We start from the raw sequence: 17941 nt of genomic DNA, 5'->3' as shown, positions 1-17941 counted from the left end.
AGCCCTGGAGTTAAGACGCCCTGCTCTGGGTGCAAGTGTGAGCATGTGAGTGCCCATTCGCTAACATTTAGGTCAGGAGGAGCCAGGGTCTTGAATGTTTCATGAGGTGACTCTCCTCCAACAGGCTTGGAAGCAGATGACTGTCAGGAAGACAGGGCCCACGATGGCTGACCTGGGGGGGTGTGCAGCTGGAGGACTTGAATTCTAAGAGTGGCTGAGACCTTGATTGTATCCCATTTGTCCCCACTTAACCTGCTTGTTTTGTTTTGTTTTAATCCTGGGAGAGGGGAAAAAAACAGGTCAGACAAAAAATTCTCTGATTAGTATGTAGAACCAGGGGTGACCCGAATCGGTCTGTTTTCCCCAACCTCTCTGACTCTGGACCCCTCTGTTCCTCCTCCCCACTGTTAGATCTGCTGGGTACCTAGTAGGATGCTGTGTGGGGTGGCGTGAAGGGCCCTGACCTGGCCGCACAAGCTCTCCTGTGCCTTTTGATGCCCAGTTTCCTCATCTGTGAAACACACCATAGTGATCTTTAAGGATTAACTTTAAACTGACATAAAGAGCAAGGTGGTACCACCAAATATCTGCTCCTTTCCTTCATTCCTGATAACACAAGTACATTTTTACACTTAAATGCATTTGCATTATAATGGGGGCAGCATCTATAATAATAACTGTAAAAGAGATGAATCTCTAATGGTGGATTTCAAGACTCAGCAACAAGTCCAAGAAGAGAATAGGCAAGGTAGTTGGAGCAGGCAAAGGCCCCTCAATGACAATGAAAGTTCAAGGGGCAAAGAGGCAGAGGGCTCAGTCAGCCAAAGCCACAAGGGAAGCAGCTGGGACTTTAATAGGTTCCTCTGTCTTTCTTCATGTGTAGAAAGGCTCCTGGTTATCACGCAGCAGCTCTGTGGGTAAGTTTTAGCATGCATTTATTGAGCTCCTGCTGTGTGCTCTGTCCCCAAGCGGTTGCCACCATCTTCATTTCCTCTTTGTCCTCCTCCTAACCAAATCCAACCCCACCCCTTTGTCTCCATCCTATTCCATCCAAATCCTTCCACCATTCACCACCACCGAATCTCAGCTGCACCTATGACTGCCCCGTCTGAATGGACCTCATGAGAAAGACTGCCCCTTGGGGCCAGCGTAGGGTGCAGAGAACAACCAAGATGGCACTGAGGACCCTGCCACCCCCGCCTGAGAGAGACAGGCAGGGACAGATAAGAGTCATTTCCTTTGCTCATCACCTTCCCACGAAAGGCATTTCCAGAGCATTTCTCTGGTGATGGAAGAAACAGTCAGGAAGATCCGTGCCCTTCCTCACAGCCCTCCTGAGTTGAACAGATTCAGTCTACTTCTCATTTCTAACCTAAACTTCAACAGCAAGCAAGCTTTCTGGAAAGACCAGGCTTCCTTCTAGCCTTCCCAGATGTCCTTCTTCCCTTCGGTCACTTGCACGTTTCTCTCTTTGGAAGGGTGGTTGTAAAAGAGTGGAACTTGTCTTAGCATTGAGGAAACTCAAGTCCATAAAATGTGGCTTCTGGCTCTTAAAATCTTTGTCAATAAATGTCAGAAAGATTGCTAATGGAATGTAGGGTAATAAAAAAATAAGTGGGAATACTTTGGCCTTGGATCTCTGCAGTTGTTACTCTGAGCCTCTGACTTTGAAGCCAATGGCATCCCCCAGCCCCTGTCACTTAGCTCCAGGGCTGGACCGGAAGTATCAGTGTACATCCCATAGAATATCAGAGCCCCAGTGAGCCCTTAGCAAGAATTGATTCCAACCTCTTTTTTGGGGACCATCTGGCTAGACAGACCCACCTTTGGGAATGGGCTGAGAGTCCCACACTAGGACAGTGTCCTTCACTGGGAAAGGGAGCTGGGCTATGTATACACTGTCAAGTTCAAGCATCTCTGCATGACCTCAGGGTTGTCCATCTTGCCTCACCTTTTACCACTCCTTGCCTTACATTTTGCACTCTGATAATATCAAACCACTCATAGGTCCCCATACGATTTGTTGCCTCAGTGCCTTTGTGTGGGCTGGCCTTGACCAGAATGTCCTATTTCCACCCCCACCCCACCACTTATGAATACCTGGGTAACTTCTACCTACCCGTTATGATCCAGCTCAGCTATCACTGCCTTTAGAAGCTTGAATGTGGCCATGATTATGAATTGGTGGCCTCCAAAGCCAAGCAGACATACGGCCAAATCTCTATTCATTCTCCCTAAACCTCAGTTTTCTTATCTATAAAATGGCAGTTGTTAGAGGCAGCGGTGAAGGGCTCCATGTAGCAGCTGGCATATAGTAGGCCCTCAAATTCAGCAGCCATATTCCTTGTTTTCTGATTTCTCCACTCTGCCCTTCCATCCTAGACTGGGATGTGTGTCTGTCTCTACCGCTATTCTTCTATGTGTGTGCTCTTTTTAAATCTACTTTGTTGAAGTGTAATTTACATACAATAAAATGTACCCATTTTAAGTGTGTGGTATGGTGAGTTTCGACAGATGTGGACACCTGTGCATACCTGTGTACATGGAACATTTCTATCCCTCCTAAATCTTTCTTTATGCCCTTCCCAGTCAATCCTCATGCCTCTGCTTCTGGGCCCAGGCAATCATGATCTCTTTCCATTGCTAGAGATTATATTGTCTTTCCTAGAGCATCATATAAATGGAATCATACAGTATATATTCCTTTGTGCTTTGTTCACTCAGCATAATGCTTTGAGATCCTTTGCCTGCTTTGGTATGGGTCCCTTATAGCTTTGCTTTTAACTTTGTATTATAATTTACCTGCTTACTCCGCTAGACTCTGAAGCCCTCAAAGATTCTTTTCCTTCTCTGGTTCCCAAATAAGCACGCAGCAAATGTTGGAAGGGAGAAAGGAGGAAGGAAACAGGAGAGTTCTCATGGGGATTGGTGACGATCTTGGCTGCAGCCTTGCATCTTGTCCACCCCTGGGAGGCAGTGTTCACATCCCCAGCAGAAGCACACACACAGACACTTACAGCAGCCAGTCCACAGCCACCAGCAGGCTGATGTCCTCGGTCGGCAAGCCCACAGCCGTCAGAATGAGGAGCATGGTGACGAGCCCAGCACTGGGGATACTGGCTGCACCAACGCTGGCCAGCGTGGCCGTGAGGCTGTGAGAACAGAAAAGGTGAGGTCAAGGGAAGAGAAAGTGGTCTTGGCAAAACCATCCCTGGCAGGCAATTCTCGCCTCTAATTTCTCCCGGCAGTCATAAAATCCCCTTTTCCTCCCAAGGAATAAAGAAATCTGGAGTACCAAGACCCAGGAAATAGGGTCTATTTGGATTCTGCTTAACCTTGATGGAAACTTATAAACTCATGGATGAGAGTCTTACTCCCATCATGACATCCAATTCACTGAATATATTACAGGGCTCAAGCAAGGTAAGCGTGGCTCTAAAAGCAGGCAAGGAAATATTAAAGAAGAAAAACAAGTCACCCTTAATCCTTCCACAGGAACACCACAGCATTCGTTTCTGCTTACCCCTTTATGTCTCTGTGAGAACCAGAGACTTCTAGTCTGCGTGGCAAGAGTCTGAGAAGGTTGCCAATATTAACATGAGAACTCAGAACAGCAAGTATCCAGATTCAACTGAGTGGACATCGGGAGAACAAATCAAAAGAATTCCAAATGACATTAAGGTTCAGATGCCTGGACGTTTCACCATGGGCTGGAAAATACATTATTCAGAAAGAGGGTGCCAAGAAATGACAATAAAATAATAGGAGGCTTTCCTTCTGAAGCATCTCATCCCTTGCTTTCCAAGCAGTGCCTAGGGCATACCCAGCACCATTTTGAAGTTGTCTCCGGAAGAGGGTTTAATCTAGGGTTCATGGGCCCTGTCTAGACACCAGAGGGCCTCTGTGGTCCAACAAAGGGCAGTGACTTTTTCTCCTCTTTTCTGGATGTTAATTATAAAAGCTATCACTTCTAAATGGAAGGAGGCTTATGAAAACATGGATTTCCACCTTGCTTTTCTGGCTGCTGAAAAGAAAAAAGGGGCTGCTTTCTTTGTGGTTATATGATTCCAGAATTTTTTCAGTAGGTCTTCGGGCTTGAAACTAAGAATCAGACTCCCAAACTGGTTTGCCAACTGGTGTGTCCAAGCACAGAATCCTGGTCTTACTGTCAAGAGGAACCCAAATTTACCTACTCTTACATATGAGGAAAGAAAGGTCCTGGGAGGTTTTGTGTTTTGCACTGGTTTTTCCATATTGCCATCCTTCCCACATTTAGGCTTTCACAGAATAGACACTTCCCCTAGGTGGGATCTAGAACCCATCTTTGCTTTTCCCCTGCCCCATTAATGTGGAGTTGGTGTCAGGGTTTAAAGAACTCCATTTTTGCGGGAGATCCATCTAGGTCATAGGAGGTAGTAGTGTGTAGTGGTTATCAGTGAAGGTTCTAGAGTTGAATGATGTAGGTTCAAATCCCAACTCTGGCACTTAACCACATGACTTTGGGCAATTTACTTAACCTCTTTGTGCCTTGATTTTCTTATCTGTAGAAAAGAAGAGAACAATGGTGTCTCACTCGTAGAGGCATCAGGAGGTCAGAAATAAAGCACTTAGAAGAGGCCAGCACATTGCAACCGGAGCTGCTTTGCAATGAAAACATCCCTAGTCCCGAGAGTTGGCAGGTGGGAATTCTCAGTCATTTTCCCAAGATGGATAGAACACCAGGGAAGGGAACTTCCCAAGTTCCAATGATCTTGGCCTCGGCAATTTTGTTTACAACATCAGTTGCTTCTGTTACATGAGTCACTCTTACACATCCCTGGGTACTGTGGCCACATTGTCTTGTTACCCCTTGGTTGTGTGAGACAAAATCCTATAAAGAAATCTTCCTGGTGGCTGCGTCTCTTTCTGTTCCTCCATCCCAATTATACCCTCACCCGACCACAGGTGGAGTGTCTGGGACATTGTAAGTCCTGTAATAGCTCCCAGGGCGGTGATCTCCCCCTGTCCTTTTATCCCCTCCTGGCTTTCCTGTCCTTCCCTGACTCAGTTCCCTATGGCTGGTTCTTGGATGTTATACAAGTTACCACACACACACATTAATCACAGCAGAACGTCACAGTAACCCTGCAAGGTACATACGGTAGTACCACTGATTGGAAGGGTGGAGAAACTTAGGGTCACACAGCTTGAACATGGTCTGCTGGGATTTGAACACTTGTCTGCTTGATTCCAATACCACACTGGCTTTTGATGTCCCTTGATTCCTCCTCACATTGAAAACGCTATGACTTAAAGAATTTGCTGAGAATTCCTGGCCACTGTTCTCCTGCCTACAGGGAAATGAAAAGATGAGGAATGTACTTGGAAGCACAGCAGTGAAGCTGGACTTGGCTATTTTCTTCTGACTAAATTGAAGACAGTGAACTACATACACTCCATGGAGAGGGGGCAGTCCTCCCAGAGACAGCCCCTGTGACATGTACAGATATGGCAGATTCAGCTGAACTTGCCAGGGGCACAAGTATTAAATATATTTGGCCAACTTTATCCTTTGTCCAGTGAAAATTCTCAGTCGTATCATTGTTAAAATAAAGGATAAATTTAAATAATTCAAGCACAGTCTCAATCGCCTGGTCACTCCCTGGTACATTCTCCCACTTCTAAGTCCTCATCTAGTGGTGTGAGCTTGATGGGAAGCATGGTTGCTTCATCAATGGGGAGAATTCAGGGCCATGAAGAAGCTCTATTTGTCTTTGAATTTTAGAGCAAGGGAGATTGGCAGTCTCACATGCAATCTGTTAGGACGGACTTAGATGGCTTGATAATCTGACCCGAAGCATGTTTTCCACTGAGTAACATCATGGCACTCACTATATCATAGTCACATTTTTCTTTCATATCCTGGGAGTACTGTATTTTATTAAACATCAGTAATAGTAATAATACTAGTAGCTAACATTTATTGACAGGTGACTATGCTCTCAGCCACACTAGAATATGTGATTATTGTACCCATTATACAGGAAACTGAGGCTCCCCTACAGTACTGCTATGGGCTGAGTTGTGTTCCCCCTGAATTCATTTGTTCAAGCCCTCACCTCCAGTGTGATGGTGTTTGGAGATACGGCCTTGGGAAGTAATTAGGTCTTGAAGGTAGAGCCCTCATGATGGGATTAGTGCCCTTATAAGCGGAGATGTAAGAGAGCTCGCTCTCTCTCTCCACACACCAAGGTAGGGCTATGTGAGCAAACATCTAGAAGGCAGTCATACACAAGCCAGGAAGAGGACATTCACCAGGAGCTGAACCCGCCGGCACCTTAATCTTGGACTTCCCAGCCTCCAGAACTGTGAGAAGTAAACATCTGCTGTTTGAGCCATAGTCTATGGTATTTTGTTACAGCAGCCCAAGCTGACTGAGACAAGTACATACCTCACAGGGTGGTTGTGAGGATTAGATAAATTAATATATGTAAGTAGGTGTGATCTTTAAGTTTGCAGAGAAGTGATGTGTTTTTAATGACATCTTGGGAAAGTATTCTTTCTGAATTTTTTAAAATGATGAATACATATGGTAAAAATACCTTTTGTAAAAACAAAAAAAAATTGCTGTTTATTTGTAATAGAATGTTATGCTATATTGAGGGATCTCTTCCTCCCTGTATTTCATCATTTTTGCCATCACTCCTTGGAATGCTGAAGGGAACATATTTTAATGAAAGAAAAACTGGATGCAGAGTCCGTTGATGTCGGCCCCAGTGGCAGCTCTGCTGGCTCATTACTGATGGTATTACAGCCTCAGACAAACTACCATGCCCCTTGAAGCCTGTGCTTCCTCATCTATTAAATAATCAGAGAAATAACTGCCTTGCAACGTCACAGGATGGTTAAAAATCAAATAATATCAAATTTCTGAAGCAATTTCACATGGGCAGTACAAACATAAGGCATTAGTATGAGCCTGATTCCTTCCTGAACCAATCTTCCCTTTGAGCCTGCCCGTAGTTCCTCTTTTCCTTTACTTCCTTCACCATTCTTCTAACTGGAGAACAGCAGTTCAAGTGGCCTCTGTGAAATGGAGTTAGTGTGGAAGGGGATAAGGCAAAAAGTTGTTTCAGTGCTTCACACCACCCATTTCACTCACCTTACGGTCACAATCTGGCCTCCATCTAGGATGACGCCATTCATCTGGGCTATAAAGATGGCGGCTACGGCTTCATAAAGGGCTGTACCGTCCATGTTAATGGTTGCTCCAACTGGTAGGACAAATCTGGTTACACGCTTATCAATCCCCAGATTTTCTTCCAGGCAACGGAAGGTGACGGGCAAAGTTCCAGCACTAAGGAGCAAAGAAAGAGAGACAAGAGTTATGTCCATTTTAGAGAAGCAGGATGAAGCACAAACCGAAATGCCACCACAAAGCTCTCGTTCTTTTGTTCCAGTCAATGTGACTTGAAAAAAGCAGTGTCTGGAGCTAAATTAAAAACCATCAATTTGCCATATAGGCCATTACAGAGTATTGAGTAGAGTTCTGTACTCCAGTAACAATTAAAAATATAAAGTCCAAATAAAATTTAATTCTAATAATAAAGAAAAAAAGCCCATTGATTTTGGGGCTCAAATACAATCTTATTAACATGCTAATAGTCAGCAAAATATTTTTGTTGGTTCTAGCTTTTGAGATCTACTCAGAGCTTCAAGTTCTCCTTTCCCTTTGGTCATTGTTTCCATCTTGGATTAAATATTGAAGCCCATGTGTTTGCCCACATCAATTGGGCTGCCAAAATAAAGTGTCAGAAAAGGATCAGCTATCAACAGTAAGAAGGAATGAGGAATTCTTGAATGACCCATAATTTCATGCTAGAAACACTGTTTCCAACAAGATGACTACATGGGTTGTATCTAGCCCCTGGGAATTGCCCTGAGCTGGGCCTCCTAATGTTGAGAATGCTGGACAAATATGTTAAGGACCATTCAGCAAGAATCCAAGCTTCTAGCAATTCACTGGGGACCCTCACAGACAATCCAACTCCCTGATAAATGGTCATTGCCAATTCTACAGTCTCTCCAATGACATAGGGCAGAAAAGCCTGTGCTCTGGAGCTAATCAAAGACCCAACATGGAGTGACTTCACCCCACTCCTCCCAGGCATGGGATGGGAATTCACGACCATATGAATCAATCTTAAAGGCCAGAAATCCTGACATGTTCTGTGTCTTCTAAAACAGGAGACCTATAAGAGTAAGTGTTGCTGAAAGCCAGAATATTATTTCCATGTGGATAGAGGTGATGGGAGGGCAGGCAGATTTGCTTCAAAGTTTAAGTGATATGGAAAGCAATGTAGAACATTCCAACTGTCATGGGAGTACCTTGTGGTCCATTCTCTTTTCTCTTATTCAAACGTTAGCAAACTGTCCCCAGTGCAGACAGCACATTTTTCTCTCTTGCATTTACAACCTTAGTCATAGCTCCCTCCTTCTACTTGTCAGAATTAGGGCTCCAGCCAAGCTGGACAAAGACATCTGCAGAGGTGTCAGTTTCTCAGAGAGGGGGACAGGACCGTCAGCTTCAGGCATGCTAAGTAAAATGCAGATTCCAGGGCCTACGCAGAACCAAAGTCCCTGAAGCTCTAAAATTAGGGTCTCCTAGATCTGCATCTTATCAACCCACGGACCCACAAGCCCTATTAACAACCTTAGGGAAACCAGAGTCATCTTACTAGAACATTCTTTGTGATTTTAGGTCAGGGGTCTTTCTCATGCCTCCTCTTTGGTCTTAGGTGGGGAGAGGAACTGGATGTTTGGAGATCTCTCATTACCAAAACCTTATAAACCCAGGGAGAAAAGTTGGAGTCTGGCCTCATTCACATGCTGGGGTTCCATCGTACCTGGCTTGCTGCCCCAGCTATTTTAATGAGAAGTTAGTGTCCCTTTATTCCTCTCTCACACACTCCCAGCCCTTTCCTAAGACCCCTTTGAGGTTACCAGGACACCATGACTAGTCTGAAATGGCAGCGAGACTATGGTTAGCAGCTGAATTCTCATCGGTATGAATCTAGGGACACTGCTGGGAGGACTGGAATATATCCATTACTATTACTGCATTCATTTTCCCACAGTATCATCAAAGGGTCTTTAGACAATTCAACAGATTGGAGAAAACAACTGGTAAGGCATGAAAATATTCTTAATGTCACTACTGGACAGGCTTTGTGTCTTAAAAATCCATATGTACCCCATCAGTCCAAACTGGGACTTGAGAATTTTAACTCTTTCTTGTGTTGACAGGTTGACAGTCTGACATTGTTTTTTTGGTTCCTGCCTCAGTGGCCATATGACAGTCTTCAAACGTTGCTAATAATAACTGTCTGGTACTTGAGATTCTTCTTTTTTTAAATCCAGATTAGTTTTAACAGCGCACTCGGAAGTCAGAGGGATGCAGAGAGATGTGTTTCAGGCCATCCCCACTCCATTCAGCTGCCCTGACACCAGCCTCTGTGCCTATTGAGAAAACGGGGTCAACCCTTCCACTACACATCCCCATTCAGTCCAACGTCTGAGGAGGTGGAAAGTATATTTAGCGCTGGCTGTCCCAGGGCTTTCCCCCTGTGGTCATAATGGCAAATAAACCCTGAGTTAATTCTTAGTACGTGACTCCTGCTACAGTGACTTTTTTAAAAAAGAAATTCCTCATCTAGGCAAGAGCCACATTTTAACCAAAGATTAAAACCATATTTTTTTTCAGATGAAATACAGGGCAAGGGGGAGATATGAGTCTAATGTTTGTGGTCTTGGTCAGATAACCCAAGAATTTGTCTTTGATTTAAATATGATTTGGGGTTTTCCCTATGCTTTTAAGATTTACCTTTGTTTTATAAAGGGACTAGGATAATTGTGTAGTCATTCAAAAGAAAAGATAATGATACTATTTTGAAATAGTGTAGATATCAAAACCATAATGGTATTGGAAGAAAATATAAAGTTATATTTTATAATCTTTGGCAGAAAAGATATTCCTAAGAAAAATCAAAGTTCTAAATACCAAAGGAAAACACTGACAACTTTGACTACATACACATTAAAACCTGCTAGTGGCAAAAAGCGCTGTAAGTTTTTAAGACAAATGTCAAGTGAAGGGGGACACTATTTACAACCTATGACACATGAGTTGATATTTCTATACATGTAGAGAGCTGAAAACCAATCAGGAAAGGATAAACACCCCAACAGGAAATTAAGCTCACAAACAATTCACAGGGCAGAGGAGGGGAGACAAGGATGGTCAAAAAGAACATTAAAAAGATGTTTCCCCTCACTAGTAATCAAAATAATGCAAATTCAGTGAGATCACTTTTCACCAATAGGATTTGAAAGTATTAAGGTGACAGATAATGTTCAGTGTTGATGAGCAGGTGGGTGAAGGCACACTCGTGTACCCAGTTAGTGGGTACATAAACGAATGTACTTTTCTAAATAGTAAACAGTAATCTATTTAGAATGGTGATATGTTTCAAAACCATCAGGGTGCTTACCACTGGATTCAGAAATTCAACTTCTAGAAATTTATCCTGAGGGGATCACCAAACATCCTTGCAGAAATGTATTTACAAGGATGCTTGTCACAGCCCTGTTTAATAGACAAGGTTTAAATGTACATTTGGGGTAGGGGATGTATTGTAGTACCTACAGTATATTATTATGAAGTTTAAAAATAGTAGTAATAGATATGTAGTAATAGATATAGTAAGAGCTATATTAATAGATATAACTTTTATGATCTATTGACCAGTGAAAAGAGCAGTGTACAATATCTATACATAATAAGAACTGGAAATGTACATAACTGTAAAGATTAACAAAAAGGTTACTACCGGTTATCAGTGGTGTTGCCCATTTTTTTCCTCCAAAATTTTATACACTGTCTGAACTTTTTCATAATGACCAAATACCATGCTCATAACCAGAAAACAAAATTAAAACTAAACATGATTGTTTTTATTTTTGAAAAGAAAGTTAACTTTTTCACCAAAAAGAGAAAATCTTTATGGATAGAGATACTTAGCGATAAGAAATGTATAGGACCAAGAAGGAAAAAGGAAATTTTGAAGTGTTTCCCTTCATCTTGGGAAACTGAATGCAGAATCTAGATCTCCCAAATTGTATAGATTTTAGCTTTTTCTGAAACCTCACGTTCTACTAGTACAGAATTCTCACTGATTTGCAAGATGGAAATATAATTTGGCTTTCCCAGGTTGTCACCACTATTGGCCTGTTAGGTCACTTAAGAAAAACTTGATTGACTGCTCAGTAGTTTTGAAAAAAAAAAAAAAAAGCAGTCTCCCTGTGTCACAGAGCAGCTGCCTCCCTGGCAGTGAGTGGTCATGGGTTCTGTAACAAGGACCTGCCAATCTATGACTCCAGAGATAACGCTGAGCTATGGGTTGCAGAGTTTACTTGCCTCCCTGCCACCTGCTTTATGGCCTCAGTCTTTGTTTTGTGACCCAAGGATACACGTGCAGAAATAAAAGCAACTATTGCAGGCTGAAAGAATAAAACTCTTTTAGTCTTTGAAATTCTACATTGCTGGCTGTTTCTTACGTATCTGTTTTTGTTGGGTTGTTGGTTTTATTTTTGCTAAATTCAGTCCAAGATGATATCAAAAAAAAAAGAGGTTTTTTTGCTTGCATATCTCTGGAGTTCTCACTGGCTTCTGGGAGGAACTGGGACTAGGTAATGAAGAAGGAACTGACTCTCGGTCAATGTTAAGTCAAATCAATGCCAACCTGACTTTCCTCAAAGTCAACGGGGCAGAATAGTCCATTACAGGTTCAAAGACTTGTCTGATTTCTGGTTTGTTTGAAAAATCTCACCTAACCTACCATTTACCCTGCAAAACCTTGTTCTCCTACTTTTGAAAAATTATTCCAGTACAGTGATATAATAGCCTTTCTCAAATCACAGGTGACAGAATTTCTTAAATAAAATAACATCCTGTTACACCCTTTTGGAAAACATTTAAAACTGAACTAATGCTATATGTGGCAAATTATGCCTAGAGATGAATAGCATGTATTCACCTGGGAAACAGTATGAGATCATAGCTCCAAGACAGCTACATACCAGCAAAAAGTTCATCAGAAAGCTTAAAAGTTCCTAAAAGGAGCGAAGAATCTAAAGTGTTCCACTTTTTCAAAAATATTTTTAAAATATGTGAAAAGTGTTCTCACTGAACGCTGTGATGGGAAGGTTTTGAAAGAGGGGAAGTGATGAAGAAGTAAAAGGAATGAGCAGAGAGAAACAACAGTGATTTCTTGTGTTCTCTACCTGGAAGCGGTACCCAGGGCAGTGATCCAAGCTTGGAAAATTCCAGCAAAAAAAGAGAAAGGGTTTTTCCTGGTCACTAGAAAGTAAATCAAGGGGAGAAAGATGCCCCCATGGATGATGAGGCCGACAATCACCGTGATCATGTACATCCCCAGTTGTCTAGCAACCACTTCTAAGTCCTTGATTGCAATGATCTTCCCACAAATTAGGCAGGCGATACCTAGAGGAGAGTACCTGAAAAACATAAAAGAAAAAAAAAAGCATTGAAGAGCTGGTGATGGGATTCAGAATTTAAATCAGGGCCCTCCTTCGTACCACACCCTGAGGAAAACCCTTTGCATTCTTGTAGAGTGTTGCCAAAAGAGGACCTTGAGATTCAATAGATGCTATATTTTGCTTCCGACTAACTGCATTATCTGAAATATTTCCTATGGACCTGGTGGCCTCTGCTTTCATGAAAAATCCCAAGGCAAACTTTGTTGCTCAGGTAATTTTTTAGGGCTAAAGGAGACATGCTTTACCACCTCTTAAGTAAGCACCAAGGTAAAAGTTGAGAGACATCCAGGTTACATCTTTGAGAATCTTATTTGATTTCTCTGTTCCAGATCTCCTTCCTTGAAAATTGAGAATAAATTTAGAGCATCTCAGAAAGCTCATTAGAATTTCACCAATTTACAAACACTGGTGTTTGTAAATAGTGTTTTGTTTTTGCCTTGGAAGGAATCTAGGAAATACATTGAGAGAGAGAGAGAGAGAAAGAGAGAGAGAGAGAGAGAGAGAGAGAGAGAGAGCTGCCCAAACAAGAAAACCATCTGAGCCAAGAAGCATGTTTAGAGAAATGTGGTTTTATTACTTCCAAGTCTGAAAGTGTTTCTTTCCATACCTACTCCAACAGTAATGCTGGCTGCCATTCATCGTGTTTCAAGGATATGGGGAGACATCCACACACTTAATTCTTACAAAACCCCTAAAACCAAGGAATCATTATGCCTGTTTGGCAAATGAGGAAATTGAGGTTTGGAAAAGTGAAATAACTGGGCCAAGACCATGAAAACAGGAAGGAGGAGGAGAATAATCTCAGATCTGTGAAACTCTACCACTGGGGGTTTTCATCCCTACCAACCAAACCACTTCCTTGAAGGAGCAATTGTAGCTTTCTGTACATAAGCAGACAAGTTGTTCTCTACCAACCTATCCTAAAATAGACTTATTTTATATTTCTATATTATTATTATTTTATAGCATGCTTGGAAACCATCTACTGTTGTCCTCATTCTTGAGTCAGCTAACCATGCTCTCTCTCACCTTGGGTATACCTTTTGCACGTTTGACAACACCCTTTTTTTATTGCCTAATCCGGTGGTGTTGGAGCATGAACTTGTTCAGCCTGTAACACTTCTGACTGAAATGAAAATGTTTGCGGGAACATTGACACCTTACAAAGAATTATGAACATATTTGAAAGAAAGACTGTGGGGCAAATGAAATCACGCTCCCAGCCTGGGGAGGGGAGTCAGGAAAAAGAGAGGGCCAGCAAGCAGATTTGGTGGATTTTGTTTTTTCAGTTGTTTGGAGCAAAAGCACTTCCTGGGTTAAAGCAAAGCCTTGAGGAGTAGAAGAGAGTCATATACACAGTTACACGAGACATGGAGCTTGTTCAGCCACTTACCAGCTATATGACCTTGGTTAGTGACATCCCCATTTTACATATGTGCAAGTCGAGGCTTAGAGAGGCTACCTGAAACCTCATGGGATTGCTGTGAGGATTACGTTTTTGAACATGCATATGTACGCACTATCAAAAGTCCCTCCCCCATCCCTGTCAGTGTCATTAGTTCTCTGACTCCTGACACAGGAGTCCCTTGCAGGTTCTGTTTTCACACATCTACCCCATGTCCCCTCATCACCTATGCGTAATGAGTCAAGTCTGAGTTGAAGAGGTTTTCTAAGGCATCTCACAGGTCACTGCCACCCAACTGCGGATGTTTTTATGTGCAAACTAGTTTTTCAAGAGGAATCTTCTCCTGAAAGAGCTGATTTGTAACTGACACTAAGTAGTTAAAACATGAGCGTAGCTACTCTCCCTGAGGAGTATCTAGCCTGTAGTCTCCGTTTCTCTGTTCCTGGAGGTGAAGGCTGGCGATGTTTGAGGGCTGCTTTCCCGGGAATTAGGGAGTCAAGTCATTAAACCTTCGGCTTTCCCACCATTTTATATTATCTTGCTGTGCCCATAGTCTCGACATCTCATAAATCAGTCGGGTGGTCTCAGGGGCCAGCTCTGTGTTCCCTGAAATTGTAAACAACTAAGCAGAATGCATTTTCTGATAAAACCAACAAGCATCTAGCTTCATAAACCAAGAGACTAATTCTTTCCCAGGCACCAATCACCCCTTAAAATGTCCAGAAAAACACAAAACCGGCTGTTTTGGGTGCCATTCAATTTTCCTGCTCTTCTAGGACAAGCGATTTGTAAAATGGAGAGAAAATGCTTTCAAGGCTTTTGCCAAGCAAGACCAGCTATAGAGACCTCTGGAGAACACATCTGCCAGAGCCATATGTTAGAGAGAGGTAACAGGTTATCTCCAGAGCACTCAGCTCGCTGGGAGAAACCTGAGTCCCCACTATAAATGGACAGTGTCATTCAAAGGCCAGAAGGTAGAGTGTTAGGGTAAATAAATATGGCAAGCAGGGGCCCTAGTTAACCCAAACACTTTGGTCTCTGGAACTAGAATGAGCATTAATTAGGACAGGGAAAGAGACTTTGTTCTATATTGTTTTTTAGGGTCATTACTTCCCTGCACCTGTTTTCTTTTTTTAAAATTTTTATTTATTTATTTATTTATTTATTTATTTTGTGGTATGCAGGCCTCTCACTGTTGTGGCCTCTCCTGTTGCGGAGCACAGGCTCCGGACCCGCAGGCTCAGCGGCCATGGCTCACAGGACCAGCTGCTCCACGGCATGTGGGATCTTCCTGGACTGGGGCACGAACCCGTGTCCCCCGCATCGGCAGGCGGACTCTCAACCACTGCACCACCAGGGAAGCCCCCCTGCACCTGTTTTCAAAGCAGGTAGCTTAAGCCTCCACTCAGGAGCTGGAGCTTCTGAGTTCCTGGGTTTCCATATTAATGAATAACCTTGTTGAAAATGTACTCAATGGAAAAGAGAAGGCAAATGTTCAGGGCTCCAGGTCACCATTTAAAGTTTCTGAGATGAAGCAAACAAAGCCATAAACTAAAGTGCAAAAAAGAGGCTGAGATGGCTTCCCTGGTGGCGCAGTGGTTGAGAGTCCGCCTGCCGATGCAGGGGACGCGGGTTCGTGCCCCGGTCCGGGAAGATCCCACGTGCCGCGGAGCAGCTGGGCCCGTGAGCCATGGCTGCTGAGCCTGCGTGTCTGGAGCCTGTGTTCCTCAACGGGAGAGGCCACAGCAGTGAGAGGCCCGCGTACCGCCAAAAAAAAAAAAAAAAAAAAAAAGGCTGAGGGCTCCCGTGAGTGTCCTGAAGCCAAGTGATGCCCAGTAATTGTTGGACCAGCTTCTAAATTAGAAGGACATAACTACAGAGCTGGGAGAGGGAATGGCTCCCACGCTGCCCTGAGACTGGCTATATCCTCAGCTCTGGGCTTCATTTTCAAAGCCACTAATTCATCCAGGACTGGCTTGTGGCATCTTTTTCTTACTGTTGCATCACCCATTCTTGCCTCTGCCCACTTTGCGCCTCAGTCCTTGTCAACCTAAGGTTCCAGCCAAGATGCCCCCTCAGGTCTGCTCTCTACTCCACAAACAGACTCATCCACAGCCCTAACATACCCTGAACTCAGTCACTGCATCCTTAGACTTCTGCCTCAGAATTACCTGGCCTGCCTGAAACAATATGGATCCCCTGACCCACCACATACCTACTGAGTTAGAATTTCCCGGAGCTGGCCTTGGGACATTTATATTTCAAACAAGTTCCCGGGTAATTCTGATGTGTTTGGAAATCAATGTTTCCAAATAAATCAGTGTTTCCAGGGATAAAATCTGATCTGCAACTGATGAAATACAGATAGTCCTTGGTTAGTCTTTGGAAACCATTTACTTTATTTAGCTGCATCTTATTCAAGGCCTTTGGTTCTAACCCACTAAAGCGATCAATTTGGGACTTTCAGGAATAGGTGGGCCAGACACCTGGAGTGGAGGAAAGTGGAGGGACTTTCCCAGTCCTGCCATAAAGCCACTCTGGTTCTGTCTCACATGTTGCCAACAGCAACACCACTCTGCCAGTTTGGGACAGATTTCGAGAGAACTCAGAGTTGGAAGAGTCTGTCAATAAAGACTTAAACATACATTCCAAGAGTTACCTAAGGTGCTCTTGGTACTCAGGGCAAGGAAGTAACACAAATCTCCATTTTTCCAGTCCACTTAGGGAAAGGTTCTGGCTATCCGAGAAGTGACTTTTGCTGGGAGTTACCATATGAGGATTAGAACTTTTCATCAGGATAGAGTGAAAGTCAGTTCATGGAGCCTCCAGGCTCCATTATATCACCAGTGCCTAAAATTGCTGTCGGCATGGAAGAGGTGCTCAAAAGTATTTAGGAAGTGAAGGAATGAATGGATGGATGGGTGGACTGGTGGATGGACGGATGATGGTGGTGGTGGGTTAACTGGGAGGGAGAATTGAAAGAGTGAGCAGAGATTTCACTTCTCACTTTATGTTTCTATGGTGGTGAGATTATGAAAAGTTTTACTTTCTATTTAAGTTTTGTAGATTTTGAAAAGTATGTTTTAAAGCACTTTGTGAAAAAATGAGGATATGAAAATCACACCGAAATGAAAGTTTTTCTTTTTGTTTTTTGGTGATTCAGAGGGCTTTGCAGGATTCTTAAGGAATTCACAAATACAGAGAAGCAAAGGGTTATGGATTGAATTGATAATAATGGTAATTACAATGTAACAACAATAATAATGCTAGTTCAAAATGTTCAGACAGGTCCTGGCACATAGGAAATGTTCCATAACTATTGGTCACAATTTCACTTAATTCTCACAGCAACCCTATGATATGGATTCTATGATCAATCCATTTCACAGATCAGGATGAGGGGTTTAGAGTGTTTCTAACTTACCTAGAGTCACACAGCTAGTAAGAGAAGGATCCTGGGTTCAATCCAGTCTGAGGTCAGATGGAAGTTGATTAAGGTAATGCTTCTCTATAATTCCAATTACTTAGGCTGTGCAATGAGTTAACCTCTGTGCTTAGTTTTCTCCTCTGGAAAATAGTGCTCACCAAAGTACCTATTTTTGCTAGGTATTATTGTGAAAAATAAATGAGTCAATGCATGTAAAGTATTGGAATAGTATTAAGCATACAGTAGGAATCTGGTAAATCTTAGTTGTGAGTTAACAATAATTGTAATAGTATTATCTTCTCGATAATAGGTACAGGACAGTAATTGAAAAAGTACTGAGCATATAGCAAGAATTTAATAATTCTGTTATAATTTTATAATAATTATTGTTAGAATAATAGTAATCTCCTCAAAGATGCATTTTGCTATTACTACTCTTCTTACTACCACATAGAGAAGACTATGAAAGAACTCTGATGATTTAAGCTTTGAGGGTGTCAGTTAAGGAGTGG

General features: G+C 42.7%; 1 protein-coding gene across 1 annotated transcript in view; it reads right to left on the bottom strand.

Annotated features, from left to right (window-relative positions):
* The window catches only part of SLC1A2 (solute carrier family 1 member 2), a 50672-nt gene that overhangs the window by 13600 nt on the left and 19131 nt on the right, over positions 1-17941 (bottom strand). The window contains exons 7-9 of the mRNA XM_060103364.1: positions 12322-12555; positions 7142-7336; positions 3018-3152 (exon numbers count right to left, since the gene is read on the bottom strand). Of these exons, the coding sequence (XP_059959347.1) occupies positions 3018-3152; positions 7142-7336; positions 12322-12555 (564 nt within the window). The remainder of the gene's footprint in view (positions 1-3017; positions 3153-7141; positions 7337-12321; positions 12556-17941) is intronic.

Source organism: Mesoplodon densirostris, chromosome 7 (assembly GCF_025265405.1).
Source record: "Mesoplodon densirostris isolate mMesDen1 chromosome 7, mMesDen1 primary haplotype, whole genome shotgun sequence".
NCBI lineage: Eukaryota > Metazoa > Chordata > Mammalia > Artiodactyla > Ziphiidae > Mesoplodon > Mesoplodon densirostris.
Note: the sequence above shows the minus strand (reverse complement) of the source record. Positions and strands in the feature narration are given on the sequence as shown.